The sequence below is a fragment of the Notolabrus celidotus genome, chromosome 17 (assembly GCF_009762535.1).
Source record: "Notolabrus celidotus isolate fNotCel1 chromosome 17, fNotCel1.pri, whole genome shotgun sequence".
NCBI classification, from domain to species: domain Eukaryota; kingdom Metazoa; phylum Chordata; class Actinopteri; order Labriformes; family Labridae; genus Notolabrus; species Notolabrus celidotus.
The window spans coordinates 48,123-73,610 of NC_048288.1; the positions used below are offsets into that span (position 1 = coordinate 48,123).

Genomic DNA, 25,488 nt, shown 5'->3' on the forward strand with positions numbered 1-25,488 from the left:
GAGTGACATGAGCTGTCTTAGGCTGGTTGAAGACCAGACGTGCTGCTGCGTTCTGGATCATTTGCAGAGGTTTAACTGTGAATGCAGGGAGGCCTGCCAGTAGAGAGTTGCAGTAGTCAATGCATGACATTACAAGAGCCTGAACCAGGAGCTGTGTTGCGTGTTCTGTCAGGTAGGGTCTAATCCTCTTGATGTTATAGAGGGAAAAATGGCAGGACCAAGCAATCGAGGCAACATGAACCTTGAAGGTTAGCTGGTCATCGATCATGACACCCAGATTTCGGGCAGACTTAGTGGGCATGAGGTTTTGAGATCCAAACTGGATATTGATCTGTGAGTCCACAGTAGGACTGGCTGGAATGATAATAAGCTCAGTCTTGGACAGGTTGAGCTGTAGGTGACGTTCCCTCATCCATTTAGAAATGTCAGCAAAGCAGGATGAGATCCGGGCTGAGACAGTTGTTTCGTCATGGGGAAAAGACAGGAAAAACCGTGTATTATCTGCATAGCAGTGATAGGAAAAGCCATGGGAGCGGATCACTGCACCAAGTGATGTGGTGTATATTGAGAACAGGAGGGGACCAAGCACTGACCCTTGAGGTACCCCTGTTGATAAGCCATGCATATTGGACACTTCTCCTCTCCATGATACTCTAAAAGATCTCCCTGTGAGGTAGGACTTGAACCACTGAAGGGCAGACCCTGAGATACCAAGTGAGGAGAGTGTAGAGAGGAGGATTTGGTGGTTTACTGTGTCAAAAGCAGCAGACAGATCCAGCAGCACGAGAACTGAGGACTGACCTGCTGCTTTAGCCATACGCAACGATTCTGTTACTGATAAAAGTGCAGTGGCCCCGCCTAAAGCCAGACTGATACTGAGCAAGTAGATCTTGGTTCTGTAAGTATTCTGAGAGCTGGTTGAAGACTGTGCGCTCCAGTATTTTTGAAAGGAATGGAAGAAGTGAGACCGGCCTGTAATTTTCAACCTGGGCTGGGTTGAGAGTGGGTTTTTTGAGCAATGGTCTGACCCTCGCTTGCTTGAATGTAGTAGGGAAAACACCAGTGGACAGAGAGGAGTTAATGATGTTTGTTACAGCCGGGCTGATTGTGGGCTCAATCGCCTGCAGGAGATGTGAGGGTAACAGATCAAGCGGACAAGTTGTGGGCTTAGAGGCAAGCAGAAGCCTGGTGACTTCGCTCTCACTCAGTGGAGAGAATGAGATGAGTGAGGAATCACTAGCTGGTGGCCCAGAGCTGAGTTGGTCAGGCTCAGAGAATTTGTTACTGATTGTAGCAACCTTGTCAGTAAAGTACGAGGCAAACATGTCCGGGGTCAACATAGTGGAAGGTTGTGGGTTTGAGGGAGAAAGCAGATAAGTAAAAGCAGAGAAGAGTTTGCGTGCATCGGTGGCAGCACAGATTTTTGCATGATAAAACGCCTTCTTAGCAGATTTTAAAGTAGAGGTGAATGAGGAGAGTTTTTGCTGATAGTCTGTCAAGTCAGTGGGTTGTTTGGATTTACGCCACTTTCTCTCAGCCGCTCTTAGCCCTGCCCTTTGCTCTCTAATCACCTCAGTGAGCTAGGGACAGGGTGGAGTGTTTCGGGCAGGCTTGGACACCAGTGGGCAGAGTCTGTCCAGAGAGGAGGTCAGTAGGGAGCAGAATGAGTCTGTAGCTTCATTAGTGGAGAGTGTGAAGGACTCGTTACATGAAGCCATAGCCGCTGAGACCTCATCAGACAGCTTAGTTGGGTCAAGTGACCGAATGTCTCTGCGGTATGATATGAACTGAGTAGTGGATTGTTGAGATTCTGGTAATCCAAGCGAAAGCTGAATAAAGTAATGGTCAGAGAGGTGAAGAGGAGTCACACTCAGATCAGCTGTGGAGCAGTTGTGTATCAGTATCAGATCCGGTGTATTGCCAGCTCTGTGTGTTGGAGGCGTTGAAATCTGTTTTAAGCCAAAGGAGGATAATAGAGAGATAAAATCAGTTGCCTGGGCTTTATCCATGTGGATGTTCATGTCCCCCATAATTACCAGTGGTGAGCCATCATCAGGTATGTCTGAGAGTAGCATGTCCAGTTTCACAGTGAAGCTGTCCAAGTGTCCCCCTGGTGGGCGGTACACCACAACCATGTAAGCCTTTATAGGTGCAGTGACCTTTATTGCATGGTACTCAAAGGATGTGTTATTGCTCATTGGTTTAAGCTGGTTGAAGTTCCAGTCATCAGGTAGGATAATGCCTGTACCACCTCCTCGGCCCGTTGAGCGAGTTGTATGAGAGAAGATTGCATCGACTGAAAGGGCAGTTGGTGTTACAGTGTTTTCTGGGCGAATCCAAGTTTCTGTCAGGGCTAGGACCTGAATGTCGGACAGTTTAGTCAGAGAGTTAATGAATTCTGCTTTAACTGCAGAGTGGCAGTTCCAGAGGCCAACTGTGACGCAAGGTTGCAGAAAGGAAGCAAACTGTAAAGAGGACAGATTTTGAGGGTTGCGTTTTCTGCCATTGTAACGTTTGTTTCTGCTCTGATTTAGGACTTTGATATGTTCATAGCACATGATGCGTTTTAAAAGGTGACACTGCTGGTGAGACAGTGGCCTTGTTCAGTGGACTCGCACAGGTAGACTCGCAGATCAGAGCTTGTTCTGCTGGAAAATTCGTATCAAGCTCTCTTAAAGCCAAGATTTCAGTGAAACTCCGCCCCAGTTGTTATCACTATAGCAATCAATAGAGGGTGCGACACGCGTCAGCTGCCTCTCCTATTGTTGTTGTAACAAGCCAAGATTTCAGTGAAACTCTGCCCCAATTGGTATCACTGTAGCAATCAATAGAGGGAGCGACACGCGTCAGCTGCCTCTCCTGTTGCTGTAACGAGAGTGAAACTAACGTGCTCAGCCTAATCAGCACCTGACAATAGCTAGCTTCCAAAAACAACTTCAAGCAGTTTCTCTTACCAGCTAACTTCTTCCTTCCTATCCCAAAGATCAGAGCTTGTGTATGTGGTTTCCTGTGTTTCTGCAGCCAGCCTCAAGTGGACGCTCAATGAACTGCAGTTCATTACACTTCCTCGTGGGCTTCATATGTTGAGAAGCCGATGAGGAGGTTGCTGCTTGGATAAAACCTATAGGCATGCTGTATCATACTGTATGTTACAAACCTGCGCCATGGCAAGTGTTGCTCTCTTCGGGCCCACTTCTTTGAGGACTTTGGAGTATAGAACCATGGCTCTGACCCACATACACATTGATTTGCAGGCTTTGGATACCTTCTCCACCTAACAGCAAAAACACAATGAGGAATTACATCAACTAAAAGATATCAGCATGCTTATTGTGTAACTTCACACATTTCAAATTTTTTTTTTGATAAAGTTTAGTCAGGATTAATGTCCCGAAGCAAAGCAACCGGAATGGTGGGATACAATGTATGGCCTAACTATGTGCTGCACTTGATACTAATGATCATTACATCGTTTTACAGGGACTAGAACACTTGGTAGGTATTAAAGAGCTTCACAAACATGTTTAAAGTCATATTTATCAGACTGATAGTTTTGCTATCAATAACTATCACTAATCAGTCAAGGCACCTTGTTGGTCTTTCTTCATCCCTCCAGTAACACTAGAGAGTTTAGGAGGGATTTTTTGAATTATCATTTAAATCCAACATGAAGGCCATTTAAAATACTGTCTTTCCAAGGCACATCTACGGTGGCTGGGAAGTGCAATGCAAATTTACAAAGGATGAAACACTTTTACAAAGTTGGAGACAAATTAAAATTTTGGAAAACATTTTTACATTTTATAAATAAAATTGTATTAGCAAAACACTTTAACCAAGGCCAAAACAATTTACATTTGATGAAACGAATTTACAAAATCAATAACACTTTCACAAGCGATGGGACAATTTTACAAGTGACAGAACATTTTTACCAGTCCAGAAACACATTTACAAACAGCAGATCCTGAAGGAAAAGGGATGTACCAACTATTTTCAAAATTAAAGGCAACTGCAATATGAAAATGTGCAACAGCAAGGGAATTAATATATATTTAACATTAACAACCTTGCTTCCACTTCAATATTTTCAGAGCTATATCTGATTTGGAATTTCCAAATAAAAAACATTGGAAATTTAGCATATACATTTATTTTGAAATTCCTAATCAGACATAGCTAATTGGCAGGAACACATTTTAAGATTTTCTCTTATCAGTCTGAATCAACATATTTTAGTGGAAACAGGGTTGTTAATGTCAAATATACAGTATATGAATTCCCTGGCTGTTGCACATTTTTATATATTGCAGACGTCTTTTATTTTGAAAATTGTTGGTACAATCTGCCTTTTGTTATTTAGTTTGGGACTGGTAAAAATGTTCCGTTGCTTGTAAAATTGTCTCACCACTTGTAAAAGTGTTTCTGATTTTTAAATTTGATTTATAAAATGTAAAAATATTTTCCAAAATGTAAATTTGTCTCCAACTTATTCAAAGTGTTTCATCCTTTTTAAATTTGCATTGCACTTCCCAGACACCGTACACATCCAATCACAAAAAGATATAGAAGTACTGGGGTAAATATTTAGCCTAATTATTGCAGTTTCTCATTATCAGCCTTTGATATGATCTTATGATGAGAGAGCAATTTTTCTTTTATGCACAAAGTCCTTTAAAATCTAGATCCAAATGAAAAAAAAAAAAAAAAAATTCACACATGAAGCCCTTACCGTTACAATTTTAACTTGGAAGCTCATAACTCTCTATTCCCGGAACACTGCATTCCCAGAATGCAATTTCTTTTGTTTTTTTACCTTGTACCTTGAATCTCAAAATGTATTACAGGCAGCATCAGGATCCTCTCCAATAGAACTATCTAATACACATAATCATCCAAACGAACCTTCTCAGGTATAAAATCAGGGTTACTGATGTATTTGTGCAGCTTCAGCAGGATTTGTGGCTTGATATTATCCTTGTCATAGTCCATTAGACGCCTGAGGAAGTTGGCATCTCCCAGTAGTTGCTTGGCACTTGGCCAGTCTGGTCTGTAAGGATAAAGGTATTTTACAAAACAGAACAATAGCTTTGTACATGTCCATGCAGTACCTATTTGATGCTTTTTGAGAAATGGACTGGGCATTGGATGAGAAATGACTGTTCATCTGTTATACGCTTATGACAAAGAATGATGAAATTAGACTTATTATTAGTCCCATCAGCTCAAACCTTACCATTCAACTACACACACTGGGTTGAGAGCATATCTAGACAAATATTCATTGGCAGGCAAGAAGGTGACACTGAACCTTAAAGGCAGGGTTGTCAAGCGCATGCCCCGAAGGCAAGATTGGGCGGGCCTAATGGGTCAAATCTAGCCCAGTGACTGAAAAGTTTGAAAAAGTTAAAATGCCAATTTTCTTTTTACTGTATGTTCTAGGGATGGAAGAAAACACCCTGCAAAATGTTGAAAGCAGAGTTTGATGGTTTGAAAATGATTGAATCCCTAGTTTTAATTGAAAATTGTGCAAAATCCTGAAAAGTTCCATAATGCCAATAAATACCTGTAGGAATGGAAGAGTATTAGGGCAAGGGATGAGGAAAGATTAATGAAAGGAGGAAGATTATGTGTTCGTTATGCACTTCAAGAAAAAAGCCCAAATGTTGTAGCCTAGCGCCTCTTCCCGTTGTACGGTTCTGAAGCCAAAAAACCCTGCTCCAGGGTGAAGCCATTGTGCAGCCAGAGTCTGCGAAGCCACAGAATTTCTGTGGTTGCCACAGTAATATCTGTGTTGCCATGGTAACGAGCTTCGCCCTACAGCGTAGTGTCACAAGATCCTTTGACGTTTCCCTTTCCGGCAGCTGTCAATCAAAGCAAACCCGGAAGTAAAACCCAGTTTTTTAACCTCTAATAACTAACGACAAAGAAACTTTTCAGAAAAAAGAGGCCTTGAAAAAAAAACATTCAAATAATAACTACATATCACCACAGCATACGGATGTGAGAAACATTCGTACCACATGTATTTATTTTTTAAAGTGTGACTGCAGCCCCATTCAAATGAATGGGGGAAACAGAGTTTTTGACCTATACTGCAGCCAGCCACTAGGGGGCAGATGCTTTGTTGGAAGCTTCACTTCCAGCCAAGCGTGACGCACCCCTAGTCTGGATCCGTTCAACACATTTACTTTTTCCAGGGCGGCTTAGCATAGGGCATGCATAAGTGCCTCTGAAGGCAACTGCACAGACCAACAACCCATCAGAGCCCGCAATGCACGATGCAACGCAGAGCAGCAGAAAAACTCTAAGGGCCGATCTACTAAAGGTTTGCGTGTATTAAAACACGCGCAAACTCGATAGCACACGCAAAGCTGACGTACTAACTGGGAGCACCAAGGATTGCGTCTTTCAAATGAGCAAAATAGCACTGGCTATCCATTTAGCGTGTTTGCCTTCATGAATATGCAGAATACATGCAGATCATCAGGACGCGCAAAATACTGGGAGGAGGAGATGCAAATGAAATCATTTAGCACACGCAATGTGATTTATCAAACCTGAAGCAGATAGTGGGCGGTGTTTTGGCGTCTATATTTAGCACATTTGAAAGGCAGGTGCAAACTGGCACAGCGTTACGCACACATGGCTGTCACAAAAAGGAGCCATGCCATATCTCCTATGGAAAAACTCCTTCAACACTGCATTTTCTTGTTATAAAAAATTATAAAACAACACAAATTCAAAGCAGTCCAGCACCACAGATAACGACCGCATCATTCTGACACCCACTTTAACTTTTTCAACCAATGAGAGCACAGTAGGCCACTGTATCAACAGCTATAAAGTTTAGTCAAATTGGCACAGCGGCCCACATATTCACATACTAACAAAAAATCAATATGAACTAGGCCTATTCACCACTGTTTGGACGAGCCTTAAACTCCGCGGACTTGTCCATGATGCGCTATATGTCCATTATCTTTGCTCTGTCATTTTCAATGGACAACATGTCAAGTCCACTCAGTCTCTCCTGTCCCATCGTGCTCCTCAAGGAGTTTTTAATTAGTTTTAACTTGGAGAATGAGCGCTCACAAGTTGTGCAGAAGTGACGGGAAGAGTAAAAAATAACAGGAGGGCGCAAACCTCACTGAATGCAGAAGTTACTGCTGGGTGGTTGACAATGAGCATTTTTAATAATAAATAAAAAAATAATAATAATGGAGAGGGTAACATTTGGGTTAAACTGAAATCATACACAAATTTGAAATGAATAAGTGGAAGTCAATTAGCAAGGGTTCTTCCTATATAGTGCAGAAATGACTGCCTTATCCTTGTAAACTTTTTGAGTGAGCCCTGGGTCGTGTGTCTCAGGTACTCCACCCTGAGGTGGCTCAATATGTCTTCCTGCCAACACTTTTGGGAAGGAAAAAATGTATTGTCCAGTTGGTTTAAAATAGCTGCATTAGCAGATTTAACGGACCTGTGATGGAAGCTGCCATCTTGGTTGTTTACAAAAAGACAATGAAAAACAATCAATTATCGATTAATAATAGAAAAAATTGACGTTTGCCATGTCCAAAACAATGCTAGATGTGATTTTTTCCTGAATCAAATTTTCATACAATGTATATAACTGATGGTAGTGAATATCTACGGATCATATTGAGGCATAAAAAATGTTAAACACGCTGAATATCAACGTGTGGAGCAGGCTCATAATCTCTGCAGACATACAGTCATAAAGTGAAGACTCAGACTTCAACAAGGGAACTGAACAGAAACATATTTCAGACTCAGTGTCCAGTTTTCTGTCTACCCGTTCTTATTGAGAAAAATAATCATGTGAACGTGGTCAGGTGTCAGTCGGGAATGTAACTGGGTCATAATCAGTCCAGCGGCAGAGAAAAGAGCACTTGTGGAGACCTGGTGCCCAGACACAGCCCCCAGCTGAGCGTCTCCGCTGTGAGCAACACCTTCATTCAGCTGATTCCCTTGAAACATGCTTTAAACTTAAAACACCTCCCTGATAGCTGAACCAAATATGAGACCACATGATGTTTGTTCAATGTGATAGAAAATTGGAAACAAAAATACGTGTTTGAGTTAGTTCTTAACAATCAACATCCCTAGTCTGGATTAATCAAAACATTACATTCGTTGCCTGGTGCATGTATATTTTTGATGACGTATACTGTTAAGTGGTCTATAATCTGAGAAAATAACCCAGTCTCCATACATCAGTTCTTCGTATCCACACATCTCAGCTCTCCTCTCTTGGTGCACCTTACAGCTCACCTGGCCTCCCCCCGTTTCTTCTACACTGTCTGCTCTGTTGACTGAGCTCATCAGACGAATGTTTATTTACATCATCTCAAAACACAGCTAGAGCTTTATTGTTTTTTGTAGGGCCGGCAGTAGCTAAGTCCATAGGGACTTGGCTTGGGAACTGGAGGGTCACCGGTTTGAGTCCCAGTATGGACTAAGTTTGGCAAGTGGACTGGTGGCTGGAGAGGTCCTGGTTCACTTGCCTGGGCACTGCCGAGGTGCCCTTGAGCAAGGCACTGAACCCCCAACTGCTCGGGGTGCGCTGGTTGATGGCAGCATCCCTACCCTGAAATCTCTCCCTATGTGCATGTCCACTGCATGTTTGTGCATAACATTGTATGTATACCAAAAAAACTGTGTGTAGCATGACCCAAAAAATGAACATGAGTCAAAAAATTGAATTTCCCCCATGGGGATTAATAAAGTATGTTTCTTATTTTTTGAAATCAACAATGTGCGGCTGTTTTTGGCCGAAGATTTAGACACTGCTTACAGACAACCGTATGTCATTTTGGCTTAACGAAAATAAGTTTATGCTGGACGGAGGAAACACATATTATGGTATTTAGCTTTGAAGCTTTGCTGAGACCAAAGTAGTTTTTTCTATAATAATATATTGCATCTGCTGTGCTGTCCCAATTTTTCCAGGAAAAGTTTATAAGGATGTGGCATGATAAGTGACTTAGTGAAATGTTTCACAGTGGAAAAAAACACTGAGGAGAGAAAGGCAATTTCATATCCTTGCAGTAGTTAAGAGGAGACACTGCACCCTTGTGTTTAAAAAAATATCTGTGGGAAAAAAACATTTTGATTTTCAAGGTGAGAGAGAAGCACACTGACTTGCAGAGGAGCAGGATGCAGACAGCCTCCATGACGGTCATGACAAGGTCTGGGGGTTTGGTGAAGACCTTGATCTCAGAGATGTCTGCCTTGTCAAGGGAATTCAGAGCCTGGTTGGCAGCATCTAGGGCAGGCAGAGCCTCATCTAAGTCCCTCTGTGCATCATCAGCCATGGCTTGTGTGTCTTCAGCCTTGACCTTGGCCAAAGCCTCATCTTCTGTAACTACTTTACGCACCTGGGGTAAAGGTTTTATATGATACATACACACACACAGAGTTAGCATAACTGTTCCATGCAGTTGGTTTTTTTAAATTTGTGGCCAAATTCCACCAGATCCATGTCCGGGCTGTCTCTGATCCATCACAGCTCTGGATCTGATATGTTTCTATTCTAGTCAATGTGTTAACTTCCTCCGGATTACACTCAGTTGCGTTCCGGCTGCGTCTCTGATCCGGCACGCCAGAGCCCTCCGGATCAGATACGTAAGACTTCTATTTTTGCCGGATGCCGGAGCACGATGCATCAATCTCAACAGAGCAGATGGAGTGGGACAGGAAGTCGGGCACCAAAACAAAATGAAAACATCCGGTTAATTTTCAGAATAAAACACTCTGTGTTATCACCAGATCGTATTTCACTTAACTACAACATCAAACTGTCATGATGAGCGGAGCCAGGCCTGGAGTCAACAGGTCAGAGGTTTTCAGAGGACCAGAAAGACAACATGGATGAGGAAAGGAGGAGGATATTTATTAATAGAGTAATCACCTCGGGAAAACCTCGGTCTCGTGACTACAGCTCTCCGGAGGTCCTGCTCCTTGCTGTGTTCTGAAAACGCAACCGGTGGGTGTTAACAGATGAGAGAGCACAGAGCTGGACTGTAGTGGATCGAAGGAGGACCGGACACAGATCTAGCGGAAGTCCCAGGTTAGTGATAGTACATCCTTATCTCTCATTAGGACTGTCAACGAGTATTCTAAATACGAATATATATTCGAATATAAAAAAAAAAACGGAGATTTGATTGTGAAAATTAATATTTGACTGTGGAAAAAAAACAAATCGGCGGCTGCGTTGCGAGTGGGTGCACTGCATGACGGGTCAGGGACAGGTCACAGGAGTCACACATGCACAGCGTGAAGCAGACAGCAGAGAGAAATCTTTCTGTCCCCGGATCCTCAGTGCGCTCTGAACGCATATTTTCCTCCGCTGGTAGTATAGTGAATAAAAAGAGATCGGGCCTCTTCACATGTGGACTGTCTTCTTCACATGTGGACTGTCTGATCAGCACTGGCCTCTTCACATGTGGACTGTCTGATCAGCACTGGCCTCTTCACATGTGGACTGTCTGATCAGCACTGGCCTCTTCACATGTGGACTGTCTGATCAGCACTGGCCTCTTCACATGTGGACTGTCTTGTGTTTTTTGCAAATAACCTGTCAGGCCTAAGACCCTACATTGACAGTGGACTCAAAGAGCCAGACAATCAGTGACACTGGGATAAAATGCAGTTTTTCCTCTTTTTTTTATACTAGCGCCAAGAATGTAAGTAGACTACTTTTTCGTTTTTAACTTTAACTTCAATTAATGTTAATAATATTTGCTTCAATCACTGAATGAAGCCTGCCTATATTAGGGACAAGAGTCGGGACCTTTAATTGCTCGCACAAGTCTTGTTCAGCACTCACTCAGCGCATTGCGCACAGAGAGGGGAGAGTGAGCGAGCGAGTGAGTGAGAGGTCTGCGGTCTTAAAAGTGTTACGGTATAGGCCATTAGGTCATTTACTTGTTTTTTAATGTGTAGGTATGTTTTAGGCATGTTAAATCTGAAATAAAAATACCTATACAAGTAGTTATGTCTCCTTGTATTCGAACCTAGGTTTTTTTTTTAGAGCGAATATTCGAACGTCATTTTGGAGCAATTTTAACAGCCCTATCTCTCATTCACGCATTCACACACAAAGGCACACAGGCAACCCCCCACCCTTGCACCCCCCCCCACCCCTGCATGCACCCACACACCCACACACAAACCTCGTCAGCGCTCTCCTGGTCGATAGCCAACTTCTCCATTAGGGCATCAACATCAATAGATTTTTGTTTTAGTACTGGTTCCAGAGCAGACAGTTCCACTTTCATGTTGTCCACAAGGATGTTCGTCTCCAGAAGTTTTGTTAGTCCGTTCTTAACACGATCCCTGGCCTTCAAATAAAAAAACTCATCAGTTGCACAACTGGCAACTAATTCTTTGTTCAATACAATATAGCATGAACATTATGACTTACAAGCACTAACTGGTGTCTTTGCCCTTCTAGCATAGATAGGTAGAGGTTGATGAGCTCCAGGTAAGAGGTTGGAGTGGTATAGTATCGACGTCTGCGTTCTGAATAAAAGCGCTCTGCCATGTCAGTGACACTAATATGTACTTCCACGCACATGGAGAATAAGCTCTGCTTCAGCTCATCACTGCCAATCTCCACATTCTGAAAGAAGGCCTGAGAGACAGAAAGCAGTGCCTCACGAGGCCACTGGACATCAAGGGGAAAGTGACATAAGGTTGTCAGCAGGATGGTGCAGCAGACTGGCGCTCAAGGCAATAAGATCAATTCAAACAAACAAACAAATAAATACTCGGCATCATAACATTAATAATCATAATATCGTAATAATAATAATTGCATTTACTTTCTGAGCTCTTAACATTATGTATTATAATTACACTATCAACTTAACTACAAACGCCTGAACAAAACTATCACTGCATTTGACTATAAGTTGTCAGAAAATTGTGAGCATACCTGTACAAACCAGTCAATGGTGCAGCAGTTGACCAGTGAAGGAAACATACGACAGCGGGACCTGAAGGCATCGCCCACAGGACTCATACAGAGCACAATGTGAAGCTTCTCTCGAACGCGTGAAATGAAATACTGGAACACCTGAGGGACCCACAGACAGAAACATAGTGACTGTAATTTCCATAACTTCCTGGGCCTCTAATCTCGGCAGGCAGACAAGTTTAAGTCTACTTTATGGGCTTTGACTGTTAATGACTGCTCGCCAAGACTCTATGGCTATCTGCACACAAATCTAAAGCCTCTGGGAACCCAAATCAACAAAAACTTTCTACCTATGATATCTATAGTCACATTTAGAGACTATTATATAGATATAAAATATCAGAAGTGAACTTTAATCCATTTTTGAAATATTATCAGTCAAGTTTTTGATAACGTTCTGATACTAGGTTCAACTGGGTGGGGTTAACTTGGATATTTATTACGACATAAATATCTAATCCAATCATACATGAAACACTGAGTCACATGCACACATGTCCAAAAAAACTACTCTTCTCCTTCTCAGACCGTCTCCTGACGTCTCAGTCAGCTCCCCTCAGTGTGGCCTTAGCTGTTAGCTTGTTTGCTAATCACGTACTGCCTGTAATCTGTCTGTATAGCTGTCTCTCTGCTCTTTGCACCGCTGTGCTCGTTTGTCCCTGTCTGCACATCCACCTTGAAGATGACAGCTTGTTGTCATTCTTCTGTTTTCCTAACTGCGTTGGATTTGGAGAAACTTTGGGACGCAGTTGAGTTGAGCTGCGGCCGAGTGGCTAAAGCAGTCCCGTCATGCTCCACTCATTTCCCCAAGACCGGTTCACTAATTTTCCCCAGGACCGGTTAACTTACTTTTCCCAGGCCGGTTCACTAACTTTCCAAAAGGCCGGTTCACTAACTTTTCCCAGGACCGGTTCACTAACTTTTCCCTGGACAGGTTAACTAACTTTTCCCAGGACCAGTTCACTAACTTTCCCAAGCACCGGTTCACTAACTTTCCCCTGGACAGGTTAACTAACTTTCCTAAGGACCAGTTCACTTACTTTCCCAAGCACTGGTTCACTAGCTTTCCCCTGGACTGGTTAACTAACTTTTCTAAGGACCAGTTCACTTACTTTCCCAAGCACCGGTTCACTAACGTTCCCCAGGACCGGTTCAATAACTTTTCTCAGGACCGGTTCACTAACTTTCCTCAGGACCGGTTCACTAACTTTCCCCAGGATTGGTTCACTAACTTACCCCAGGACCGGTTCACTAACTTTCCCCAGGAACGGTTCACTAACTTTCCCCAGGATTGGTTCACTAACTTACCCCAGGACCGGTTCACTAACCTTCCCCAGGAATGGTTCACTAACTTTCCCCAGGACCGGTTCACTAACTTTCCCCAGGACCGGTTCAATCAAGTACAAAATCGCACTCATCACCCATCAATGCATTTATGGAAACGCCCCACCATAACTCAAAGAACTCCTCACCCAGCAAACCCCAACCCGGAACACACGCACTCCACATCAGAACCTCCTCCACCCTCCCAGAACCAAGCTCCGGACCATGGGAGATCGGGCCTTTTTTTGCTGCTGCACCACGTCTGTGGAACTCCCTGCCCAGCCACCTCAGGACCCCACATACTGTGGATGCTTTTCAAGCGTCTCCTGACGTCTCAGTCAGCTCCCCTCAGTGTGGCCTTAGCTGTTAGCTTGTTTGCTAATCACGTACTGCCTGTAATCTGTCTGTATAGCTGTCTCTCTGCTCTTTGCACCGCTGTGCTCGTTTGTCCCTGTCTGCACATCCACCTTGAAGATGACAGCTTGTTGTCATTCTTCTGTTTTCCTAACTGCGTTGGATTTGGAGAAACTTTGGGACGCAGTTGAGTTGAGCTGCGGCCGAGTGGCTAAAGCAGTCCCGTCATGCTCCACTCATTTCCCCAAGACCGGTTCACTAATTTTCCCCAGGACCGGTTAACTTACTTTTCCCAGGCCGGTTCACTAACTTTCCAAAAGGCCGGTTCACTAACTTTTCCCAGGACCGGTTCACTAACTTTTCCCTGGACAGGTTAACTAACTTTTCCCAGGACCAGTTCACTAACTTTCCCAAGCACCGGTTCACTAACTTTCCCCTGGACAGGTTAACTAACTTTCCTAAGGACCAGTTCACTTACTTTCCCAAGCACCGGTTCACTAGCTTTCCCCTGGACTGGTTAACTAACTTTTCTAAGGACCAGTTCACTTACTTTCCCAAGCACCGGTTCACTAACGTTCCCCAGGACCGGTTCAATAACTTTTCTCAGGACCGGTTCACTAACTTTCCTCAGGACCGGTTCACTAACTTACCCCAGGACCGGTTCACTAACTTTCCCCAGGAACGGTTCACTAACGTTCCCCAGGAACGGTTCACTAACTTTCCCCAGGAACGGTTCACTAACTTTCCCCAGGATTGGTTCACTAACTTTCCCCAGGATTGGTTCACTAACTTACCCCAGGACCGGTTCACTAACTTTCCCCAGGAATGGTTCACTAACTTTCCCCAGTACCGGTTCACTAACTTTCCCAAGGGCCGGTCCACTAACTTACCCCAGGACCGGTTCACTAACTTTCCCCAGGACCGGTTCACTAACTTTCCCCAGGACCGGTTCACTAACTTTCCCCAGGACCGGTTCAATCAAGTACAAAATCGCACTCATCACCCATCAATGCATTTATGGAAACGCCCCACCATAACTCAAAGAACTCCTCACCCAGCAAACCCCAACCCGGAACACACGCACTCCACATCAGAACCTCCTCCACCCTCCCAGAACCAAGCTCCGGACCATGGGAGATCGGGCCTTTTTTTGCTGCTGCACCACGTCTGTGGAACTCCCTGCCCAGCCACCTCAGGACCTCACATACTGTGGATGCTTTTAAAAAACAATTCTAGACCTTCCTCTTTAAAGAGGCTTTTAACTTATCTTAAATACTGCTTTTAAGAAATGTTCAAGTTTGTTTCACTGTGTGCCTGTAGCACTTTGAGATTTCTGTAAATGAAAAGTGCATTATAAATAAAATGTATTAACTTTCTCCAAGACCGGTTCACTAACTTTCCCCAGGACCGGTTCACTGACTTTCCCCAAACAGCTCAGAGCTGTTCCATCTGTCACCCGGAGCTGAGCTCCTCTGCACATATGACACTTCAGCCTCGGTTGCTCCAGGCGTCCCATGGTCCTGATGCATCGGAGACTACGGAGTGATAAAACTGATAAATAATAGAAGTCCTGATTCTGAAGTATTTTGTGACTCAGCACTTTAGATTCAGAGTCAGACGGCTCAAACATGCAGGCAGTGAACTCTCTCTTGACCTGTCAATCAAAGAGTTAGGCCACGCCCACACAGTCCTGAGAAATGCTCTGACCTGTAAAAAATAAGCTGTTTTTGAACAGAGTTTTTCAGAGTTATGGATGTTTATTTTCACTCAGATTTTTGTTGATGCTTAATTACATATACAATTTTGAAATTCTATGTGAATTTTAAATATTCCATTCACGTTTCCAGAGGCTTTAAGTGGTATCATCTTGATCTTGACAAGAAAGCTTTTTCCTACCCTGTTCTCTGAGGGTAGCCTTAGGAATTACAACATTAGTTTTGTTAAAATTATCACCATACGTTTAGCATACAAGATAGAAGCAGAAAAAAAACTTTTACTGCCAATTCTATGCCCCCTCATCTGGAAATAAACACAGGATACTTGAATTAACTCAGTATCACCCCAATATTCCTGCCCTACCAATATGCTAAATAATCCACTACATTACCCTTAGTGGCCACTGCAAGCCAAACAGGATTACCACCTTCAGCAGACCAATGAAACTATTCGTTCAAAACCCAGGTATTGGTAGAGCTAATGCTACCACATGGCCATTAATGACTAACACAATCCAAAAAGCACTGCCACTTTCAACAGACCCAGCCTCCACGATCTGACAATGCTGATACCGCCTACCCAACCACATCTCCCCAATGGCCCCCACAATGTGATGATGAAACAGTAGGTAGAGTTAGCCAGCACATCAACAGGGCTTTGTCAAGATACCCTAACAACACATTGGGGAAGCAGGTATATCTGGTGTCCCATAACCACACCCTCCATTTGAGTCAGATTTTGGGGAGAATTTTGCAGTTCACAGAAGTTGTACTTATCTGCCAGGACCTGCTGTGCTGGTGTAACATGAAGTAATATGTAACTCGTTAAATCAACAAAGTTAAGGATCATAGTGACCACGTTTGAAAGTTTGGCTAAGCTTCACTAAAAAAGATGACACAACACATGGTAAAACATTTCAAACAAGAGAAGGAGTGGTATATTTTTTCTACAGAAACAGTTTGTGGCTGTGTGTACCTCATCTCTGTTTTCCTCACTGATTCCAGCCTCTTTGGCTTTAGGGCGTGTGGCAGCGAGTACTTGTTCCAGCTCGTCCTTCTCAAAAAGGCTGGGCACCTCGCCAGAGTTCAGCATGTTGTTTATGTCCTCCAAAAACTCTTCCACTACAATCTAGGACAGAACAGAGAGAGAGTGGGGGCCTCTAAATGCACTAGAGCATCATTATGTTCAATTTGCAAAAGTGAAGCTAATCTACATGCATACAAATGTTTATTATCACAAGATCAACCAAGTCTTCCAACCATACCTGATTGTCCGTAAAGAGGAACACCATATCCTTGCCCTCCACACCGGCCATCTTGTACATCCTCCTCAAGTCTTCATGAAAGCTCTCATAGTTGTAGCCACGGCTAAGTTCAATCTCAAAGCAGCAGTAGCCACACATATGGGCTGACAACCTTGTGAGCGACTGCTTGCCTGTACCTCCTACTCCAACTAGAAGTGCATTGCCTCTCTCCTGGCGAATAATACGGGCAATCCTTTAAAAGACATAAAATTACAATCACAAGTTTGAAGACTCATAATGTGTTAGAAAAACTGTGCTGCTTTTACTGTTTTCTGAACTAAAGCATTTGACCCTGTTGACCATGCCATGCTCCTGCAGAGGCTCTGTGGTATTGGGTTTGACGACATGTTAATGGTTTCTTGACTGTCTGACTAATAGACAACAATATGTGATTTTAGATAATGGTCGTTCAGCATACTTACCTTGTTTAAAGTGGTTCTATAAGGTTCTGTATTGGTTCCTGTCCTTTACACAATTCATATCAATAACATTACATCTATATTATCAAACTGTAAGGCTTATCTTTATGCTGATGACAATCAGACTTTGCTGATTACCCACCGGCATATTACACACAGCACTTCACAAACTGCAAGATGCACTTTTAGATTTGAAATGACTTGTAAAGGCTGATAAACCGATTTGCTCTTCACTACAACAAAAGAGGAGGCAGACAACAGTGCACATATTACAACTGTAAGACTGTAAGACTTGGAAAGTTACGGACTTTGGAGCAGTGAGGGGGGGCTGATTATTTATGATAATCCTTCCCAGTTAAAAACAGACCCTAAACTTTTTAGTATGTATGTAAAGTTACATAAGTAGAGTGAGAGAGCAGATTCAATATATACTGCTCAAAAAAAATAAAGGGAACACTTAAAAATGACAATGTAACTCCAAATCAATCACACTTCTGGGATATCAACCTGTCCAGTTAGGAAGCAACACTGATTGTGAATCAATTTCACCTGCTGTTGCAAATGGAACAGACAACAGGTGGAAATGAGAGGCAATTAGCAAGACAACCCCTATAAAGGAATGGTTCTGCAGGTAGAGGCCACAGACATTTTCCCTGTCCTCATCCTTTCTGACGGATTTTTGGTCACTTTGTGTCACACAGTGTCAAGAGCATGGAGGAGATACCAGGAGACAGGCCAGTACAAAACAAGAGCATGGTGCATGTTTCTGCTCAAACTGTGAGAAACAGTCTCCATGAGGGTGGTATGAGGGCCAGATGTCCACAAGTGGGGCCTGTGCTCACAGCCCAACACCGTACATGCCGATTGGCATTTGCCAGAGAACACAAGGATTGGCAGGTTCGCCATTGGTGCCCTGTACTACTCACGGATGAGAGCAGGTTCACACTGAGAACATGTGACAGACGTGATAGAGTCTGGAGACGCCGTGGAGAACGTTCTACTGCCTGCAACATCCTCCAGCATGACCGGTTTGGCGGTGGGTCACTGATGGTTTGGGGAGGCATATCCTTGGATGGCCGCACAGACCTCCATGTGCTAGCCAGAGGTACCCTGACTGCCATTAAGTACCAGGATGAGATCCTCAGACCCATTGTAAGTCCATATGCTGGTGCAGTGGGTCCTGGGTTCCTTCTGATGCATTACAATGCCCGACCTCATGTGGTTGGAGTGTGTCAGCAGTTCCTCCATGATGAAGGCATTGATGTTATGGACTGGCCTGCCTATTCCCCAGACCTGAATCCAATAGAGCACCTCTGGGGCATCATGTCTCGTTCCATCCACCGACACCACGTCGCACCACAGACTGTCCAGGAGTTGATTGATGCCCTTATCCAGGTCTGGGAGGAGATCCCTCAGGAGAACATCCGTCGCCTCACCAGGAGCATGCCCAGACATTGCAGGGAGTGCATACAGGCTTGGGAGGCCACACACACTACTGAGCCTCATTTTGAATTGTCTTGAGGAATTTCCACAAAAGTTGGATCAGCCTGTGATCTGACTTTCCACTTTGATTTTGAGTATGATTCTGAATCCAGACCTCCATGGGTTAATGATTTTGATTTCCATTGACAATTTTTATGTTATTTGGTTCTCAACACATTCCACTTTGTAATGAATAAAGATTTTCAACTGGAATATTTCATTAATCGGGATCTAGGATGTGTTGTTTAAGTGTTCCCTTTATTTTTTTGAGTAGTGTAATTGGCCTCACAAAACAAATATCATCTGATCTTAAAGCTAGGGTTGGTAGTCACGGAAAACTAGCATGAATTTGAATGTAGCATGTCTTCAGGACTCCGTCTAACCCCTCCCCCCGTCCCCTCGGAGCTCCTCTAAAACGATGCCCCCGCTCACATGCACGAGCGCTGCTGATTTGCGACCATATGATTGTGACTGATTCAAAACCGGTCCTCAGCACATCATTGGTGTTTTGTACTACGTCAACTCATGTCTCACTCAGGGGTAAGAAAACACCAAAACATTATCATAGTGAAAGTTAAAAACACAAACAAACATGGCTACTGTTAGTACTCACAACTGTCAGGCTAGCATTATCCAGTTGTAGCGGTGACACGAGATCAGGAGAAAAACTATAATACATATAATACATATACCTTTTCTGTAGGACTTACTAAATGTCATTAATTATTTTGCTTGTCAGAGCCTCCGTGGTGAGAGCTTGTTAGACTCTGATCCGGACTACAGTCCTGAGCAAAGCACCTCATCAGGTGGGGACAGGCCTGAGGTCGAGCGAGAGGGGCAGTAAATAGAGGCAGGGGAAGCAGAGGCAGGGGACAGGGAGTGCACACCGGGGAAATGTACGCGCAGGAGGCGGGCAGAAAGGCAGGAAGGGATTTGATTGGTTTCATCATTTGGCTCCTGATGGCAGGGATTGGTTGGTGTTTTCCCAGGTTTACTCCGGCTGTAGATAGCGGCTTTTTTTTTTACCTCTTTTTTAAGAACACATTATGTATTGATTACCATCAGGACATAAAGATCATTTTAACCAGTATAACAAAAAGTGGATCTAAATCTGACTACCAACCCCAGCTTTAATGACATGATGAAATTGAAATGCTTATTAAGTGTTTGCTGTATGTTTTTGTTGATTGTTACTTTTCTTTTTGTTTTTAACTCTGTAAAGCACTTTGAATTGCTCTCTGTACAAATGGTGCTTTATGAATAAACATGCCTTGCCTACGTATTAACTGTACTCTGGATGTCATTGTAACTGAGGGCATGCCCTCAATGACTCCTAAAGATTGTATAAAGGTTGAATGAATGAAGAATACACATGACAGAATATCTGTCATTTCATGTTTGCATGTACACAGTGTCACACCTAGAGACATGTTCAATGGCATCCTGGAAGAAAACCAGCTTGGTCTCCTTTGAAAAGGTCATGTTGTAATCATCAAGGTAGTCCTGGAGCACCGCCTTAATCTTCTCCATGTCAGTCAGATCCTCATAAGGACGATCTTCTTTCTCAGCACCAAGCTACAGATGTTATTGGAATAAATAAATCAGTTTAAACATTTAACGTTGAAATCAAATGTTTTCTAAACCTAGCAGGCATTTATATATATATAAAAAAAAATATCTGACCTTTATAAAATCCCCAAATATAATAGGCTCAGTCACAAAGCATATGGGGTCTTGGTTAATGCTGAAGTATTTGCCTGGCAGAAGGAAGGAAGGAAGGGTCAAGAAAAGACTGTTAGGACACTTAGGAGTTCAACATGCACTGCATTGAAAGTTTGTTCATTTGAAATAATGAGCCATTGAGACAATCCTTATGGCCAGGTTCTTACTGGACATGTCACAGACAATAGTGTGGAAATAGGATTTATCCTGGTTGTTAATGAGCCTGTCATGGAAAACACGCTGACACTCATGGCAGAAGAGACGGAAGATCTGGTTCTTGTCTCTAATTTGACTCGGCTCACACTGCAATATACCTTAAAATCAAGAGAGAAAGACATATGGAAAGGAAAATTGTTTGAGAAATTACACTGATACATTTGTCAGCAAAGAGAGTTCGGAAAACTCTAGATCTGGGTCTAGTATATGAATTATCTTCATTTCATCTTACAAATCCCAAGTCTCAAAACTATCTCTAAGCTGTACAAAGGACTTCAAGAAATTAGAGGAGTGAGTACATCCTACATAAAGGAGAAATGGGAACATGAGGGTAACTTTGCAATATCAATGGAAGAGTGGGAGAATTTCAATGCTAAGCAATGGAAGTCAACTAACTTCCTGTCATGGAGAGAGAATAACTGGAAGAACATGGTTAGGTTCTTTATTACACCTGCACTAAAACATTCAGAGGGGCGACAGCATGCTGGAGAGGGTGTGGGACTCAGAGAATAAACCACTATCATGTGTTTTGGGATTGTTCAGAGATGGAAAAATTACTGGAAGTCAATCAGAGATAGCATGGAACAAGTTTTACAAACTAGGATTGACTTAAGTTTTCAAATGTTGTCTCTGGGTAAGATGCCAACTCAAATTCTCGGCTTACTTACTTACTTATCGGTATTACTATTAATTTCATTATTACCATTCACTGTTTATGTCATTTAATTATTTTACTTCACTTATTTTGACATGTATGTATGTATATGAATGTACATATCTATATGTATATATATATAAGTATATACTGTATATGTATTTTTACATTTTAAATGTATCTTTTCACCTGGTTTCACCTCTTATATTTTTATTTAGAAATAATTGTTATTATTTCTACTACAACTATGTTTGTTGTTGTCATTATTTAATTAGAATCAGAATGATTTTGCCCAATCTGTACCATCATTTATTTTCACTTCCCTTTCTGTTCCCTTCTGATGCCCTCCATCTCACCCTCTGTTCACTCTTTCTGTTCCCTTCTGATGCCCTCCATCTCACCCTCTGTTCACCCTTTTTGTTCCCTTCTGATTCCCTCCATCTCACCCTCTGTTCACTCTTTCTGTTCCCTTCTGATGCCCTCCATCTCACCCTCTGTTCACTCTTTCTGTTCCCTTCTGATGCCCTCCATCTCACCCTCTGTTCACTCTTTCTGTTCCCTTCTGATTCCCTCCATCTCACCCTCTGTTCACTCTTTCTGTTCCCTTCTGATGCCCTCCATCTCACCCTCTGTTCACTCTTTCTGTTCACTCTTTCTGTTCACTCTTTCTGTTCCCTTCTGATGCCCTCCATCTCACCCTGTGTTCACTCTTTCTGTTCCCTTCTGATGCCCTCCATCTCACCCTGTGTTCACTCTTTCTGTTCCCTTCTGATGCCCTCCATCTCACCCTCTGTTCACCCTTTCTGTTCCCTTCTGATGCCCTCCATCTCACCCTCTGTTCACCCTTTCTGTTCCCTTCTGATGCCCTCTATCTCACCCTCTGTTCACCCTTTCTGTTCCCTTCTGATTCCCTCCATCTCACCCTCTGTTCACTCTTTCTGTTCCCTTCTGATGCCCTCCATCTCACCCTCTGTTCACTCTTTCTGTTCACTCTTTCTGTTCACTCTTTCTGTTCCCTTCTGATGCCCTCCATCTCACCCTGTGTTCACTCTTTCTGTTCCCTTCTGATGCCCTCCATCTCACCCTCTGTTCACTCTTTCTGTTCCCTTCTGATGCCCTCCATCTCACCCTCTGTTCACCCTTTCTGTTCCCTTCTGATTCCCTCCATCTCACCCTCTGTTCACTCTTTCTGTTCCCTTCTGATGCCCTCCATCTCACCCTCTGTTCACTCTTTCTGTTCCCTTCTGATGCCCTCCATCTCACCCTCTGTTCACTCTTTCTGTTCACTCTTTCTGTTCCCTTCTGATGCCCTCCATCTCACCCTCTGTTCACTCTTTTTGTTCCCTTCTGATGCCCTCCATCTCACCCTCTGTTCACCCTTGAAAAGATAAAAAAAATTCTTGAAATAAGGAAATATGTGATAGACATATACAGTGTGGATGATGGACAGATTGGGTCCTGACGCCCTTGGGCAAGCCACCTCCCGTTGGGTTTGGGGGCTGTCCGGGATGTTTCGTGAGTCTGTCAGGAGGTGGCCCAACCAGCCATATGTATTTGCTCACGTCTTACCTTGGACACACTTGGACAGGTCCCGGAGATTGAAGACATAGTGGGATTTAGCTGGAGTGGGCAGCAGATCGACACTCAAACGCTGGTATATCTCCACAGCTGCATCAACAATCTGAGCAGCACAGTCCTTTACCCCCTGCGAAAACTCAGCAAGAAAGCCATTCAAGATGGCCTTAAAGGGTTTGGAAGACAGCATCACAAGCATTAAAAAAGGAATACATTGTTCTGAGTAATGGGAAGTGGGTGACATGAAGAAATCATAATGGGTCTCATTTATCAATCTGGTGTAGAAACCAGCGCAGATTTGGGTGCAGAAATCAGCTTATGACAACACTCATGTGTCATTTATGAAGCGTATCTGGGTCAATCACGGCGTACGCCTGATCAAGTGTTGATAAATGTGGCACCTGAAAACAGTCGTCATTTAAATATCACGCCCCAAATTATTACAGGTTCAGCCGGGATCACCCACAGAGTTTCAACATGTAGGGACGCTCTACGGCAAAAAAACTGGAAACTTGTCTGATCTGGAGATCGACAACATAGCAACGGAGGTAGACACATACAACTGTGTTGTTTGGCAGAAAAGAGGCATTAAAGGTGACATATTACGCTTTTTTCATCAAAATATATTGGTCTAAGAGGTCCCCAAAACATGTCTTTAAAGTTTGTGCCCAAAAAAACACTTTGAAATCAGATTTTGGCCTGCCTGAAAAACCCTCTTCTTCAGCCCTCCTCAGAACAGTCTGTTTTCTCTCTGACCACGCCCCCTCTGGAAGTGGATGTGGCCTCGGCTCTCCAGCACGTTGATCTAATGTTTACATGTTGGCTGAATAGAGACTGCTTACAGACCGCGCTACTTCAACCCTCTGAATTTGATCCAGAATCTGATCCTGACGGAGAGGCGCCTGTAGCAGGACCTTTCTGAACCATTGGTCACAGATTTAGTGTTTCTTGTTGTTTAATTTGTCAGTATGTAGACGTGTGTCTTGGTACACAGCTACGAACATGTAGCTATATGGCTATGCTAACTAGCGCTAGCACTTATCCATGATAAATAAAAATCATCCACTAGATCTTCAAATCTGCAGACGTGGGGAGTAAAACCGACCTCTGCCAGAAAGGCAGCAGGACCTTTCTGAACCATTGGTCACAGATTTAGTGTTTCTTGTTGTTTCATTTGTCAGTATGTCGACGTGTATCTTGGTACACAGCTACAGCTACAAACATGTAGCTATGTGGCTATGCTAACTAGCGCTAGCACTTTTCCATGAAAAATAAAAATCATCCACTAGATCTTCAAATCTGCAGACGTGGGGAGTAAAACCGACCTCTGTGTTTATTAAGACAGCCTACAACTAGCATGCCTCCCTCCTAAGCTCCTTGTTAGCACACGTGTGCAGGTAATGAAAAACAGAGGAGGGGTTGAGTTGTATTTTATACAGTCTATGGGCTGAACAAGCTCTGAGCTCTGACTCTGTGACATACCGGATATTGTTGTGACGCAACAAAAACACGGAAGTCTGAAACGGCTGGTTTCACACACATTTACAGAAAGGTGGAGAAATCAGAACAGGGGCAGAATGGATTTTTTTCATTTTCGGGGGGCTTGTAACATGCCAGGGAAACATATTTCAGGTAGAGAACCATTAAAAAGTCGATTTTGCATGATATGTCAACTTTAAAGGGAGTCAGAAAAACCACGTCTGGATGAAAGTCACTGCAGCAGTCAGCAGCGTGGGTTTGACATCTTAACTCCAGCTGGAGTTTAAACATTTGATTTAGAAATCCTTCGATTAAAAACGAACTTATTCATCCGTGATATGAAACTTTTAGAAGCCTCAATAGAAGTAATTATTTACATTCAGGTGAAAACATTTCAGACCTGAAGATCGCTATAAAAATAAAAACATGTGGCCGCTCTTAAAACAAGCTGCGCTGGAGACCCCAGCCTGGAACTGTCTCTGTGTACTGTTAGGGGGGAGCGGCCGCACTTATCGGGTCTGTGTCGGTGCACAGGGGGCACAGACAAACCTGCGCCGTGTCTGATGCAGATGATGGAAAATATTCAATATTGTGGACCGCACACTGGTTAACCTACCAACTGTTTTCAATAAACTCTGACTGTGGTCATTATGTAACCCGTAGCCTGGGCAAGAAATTGCTTGTGTGCATTACGCACAGGGCAAACCGGAGTGTTACATTAATTATTAAAGCTGGGGTTGGTCGTCAGATTTAGAAACACTTTTTGTTATACTGGTTAAAATGATCTTTATATCCCGATTAGGGATGACCACAATTAATCGATTATTGATGAATTAATTGTTAAGAACTTACTCCAAACACGCATTTTTGTTATCAATTTTCCGTCACGTGGAACAAACATCATGTGGTCTCATGTTACACTCATCTATCAGGGAGGTGTTTTAAGTTTAAAGCATATTTCGATGTGAATCAGCTGTTTAAAGGTGTCGCGCACAGCGGAGACGCTCAGCTGGGGGCCGCGGCTGCGCGTCAGGTCTCCACGTGCGCTTCTTTAAAGAGGATCAATACAAAACTGCTGCCAACAACAACACGGACACGAAGGTTGACAGCTTTACACAGGACATTTCCCACCTTTGGATACGAAATCAACAGACAGGTGGGAAATTCTTGTACGCTTTGTTTACAGACCAGCAACATCAGAGCCGTCTGAGCTTTTCTGCCGCTGGACTGATTA

At 43.3% G+C, this 25,488-nt stretch overlaps 1 protein-coding gene across 1 annotated transcript in view; it reads right to left on the reverse strand.

Moving 5' to 3' along the window:
• Positions 1 to 25,488, reverse strand: part of dnah6 (dynein, axonemal, heavy chain 6) — a 112,543-nt gene that overhangs the window by 31,228 nt on the left and 55,827 nt on the right. Inside the window, 12 exon segments of the mRNA XM_034706214.1 lie at positions 3,158 to 3,274; positions 4,906 to 5,050; positions 9,169 to 9,404; positions 11,205 to 11,372; positions 11,456 to 11,698; positions 11,969 to 12,109; positions 16,379 to 16,531; positions 16,668 to 16,899; positions 20,028 to 20,182; positions 20,291 to 20,364; positions 20,497 to 20,643; positions 22,770 to 22,941. Coding sequence (XP_034562105.1) covers positions 3,158 to 3,274; positions 4,906 to 5,050; positions 9,169 to 9,404; positions 11,205 to 11,372; positions 11,456 to 11,698; positions 11,969 to 12,109; positions 16,379 to 16,531; positions 16,668 to 16,899; positions 20,028 to 20,182; positions 20,291 to 20,364; positions 20,497 to 20,643; positions 22,770 to 22,941 — 1,983 coding nt within the window.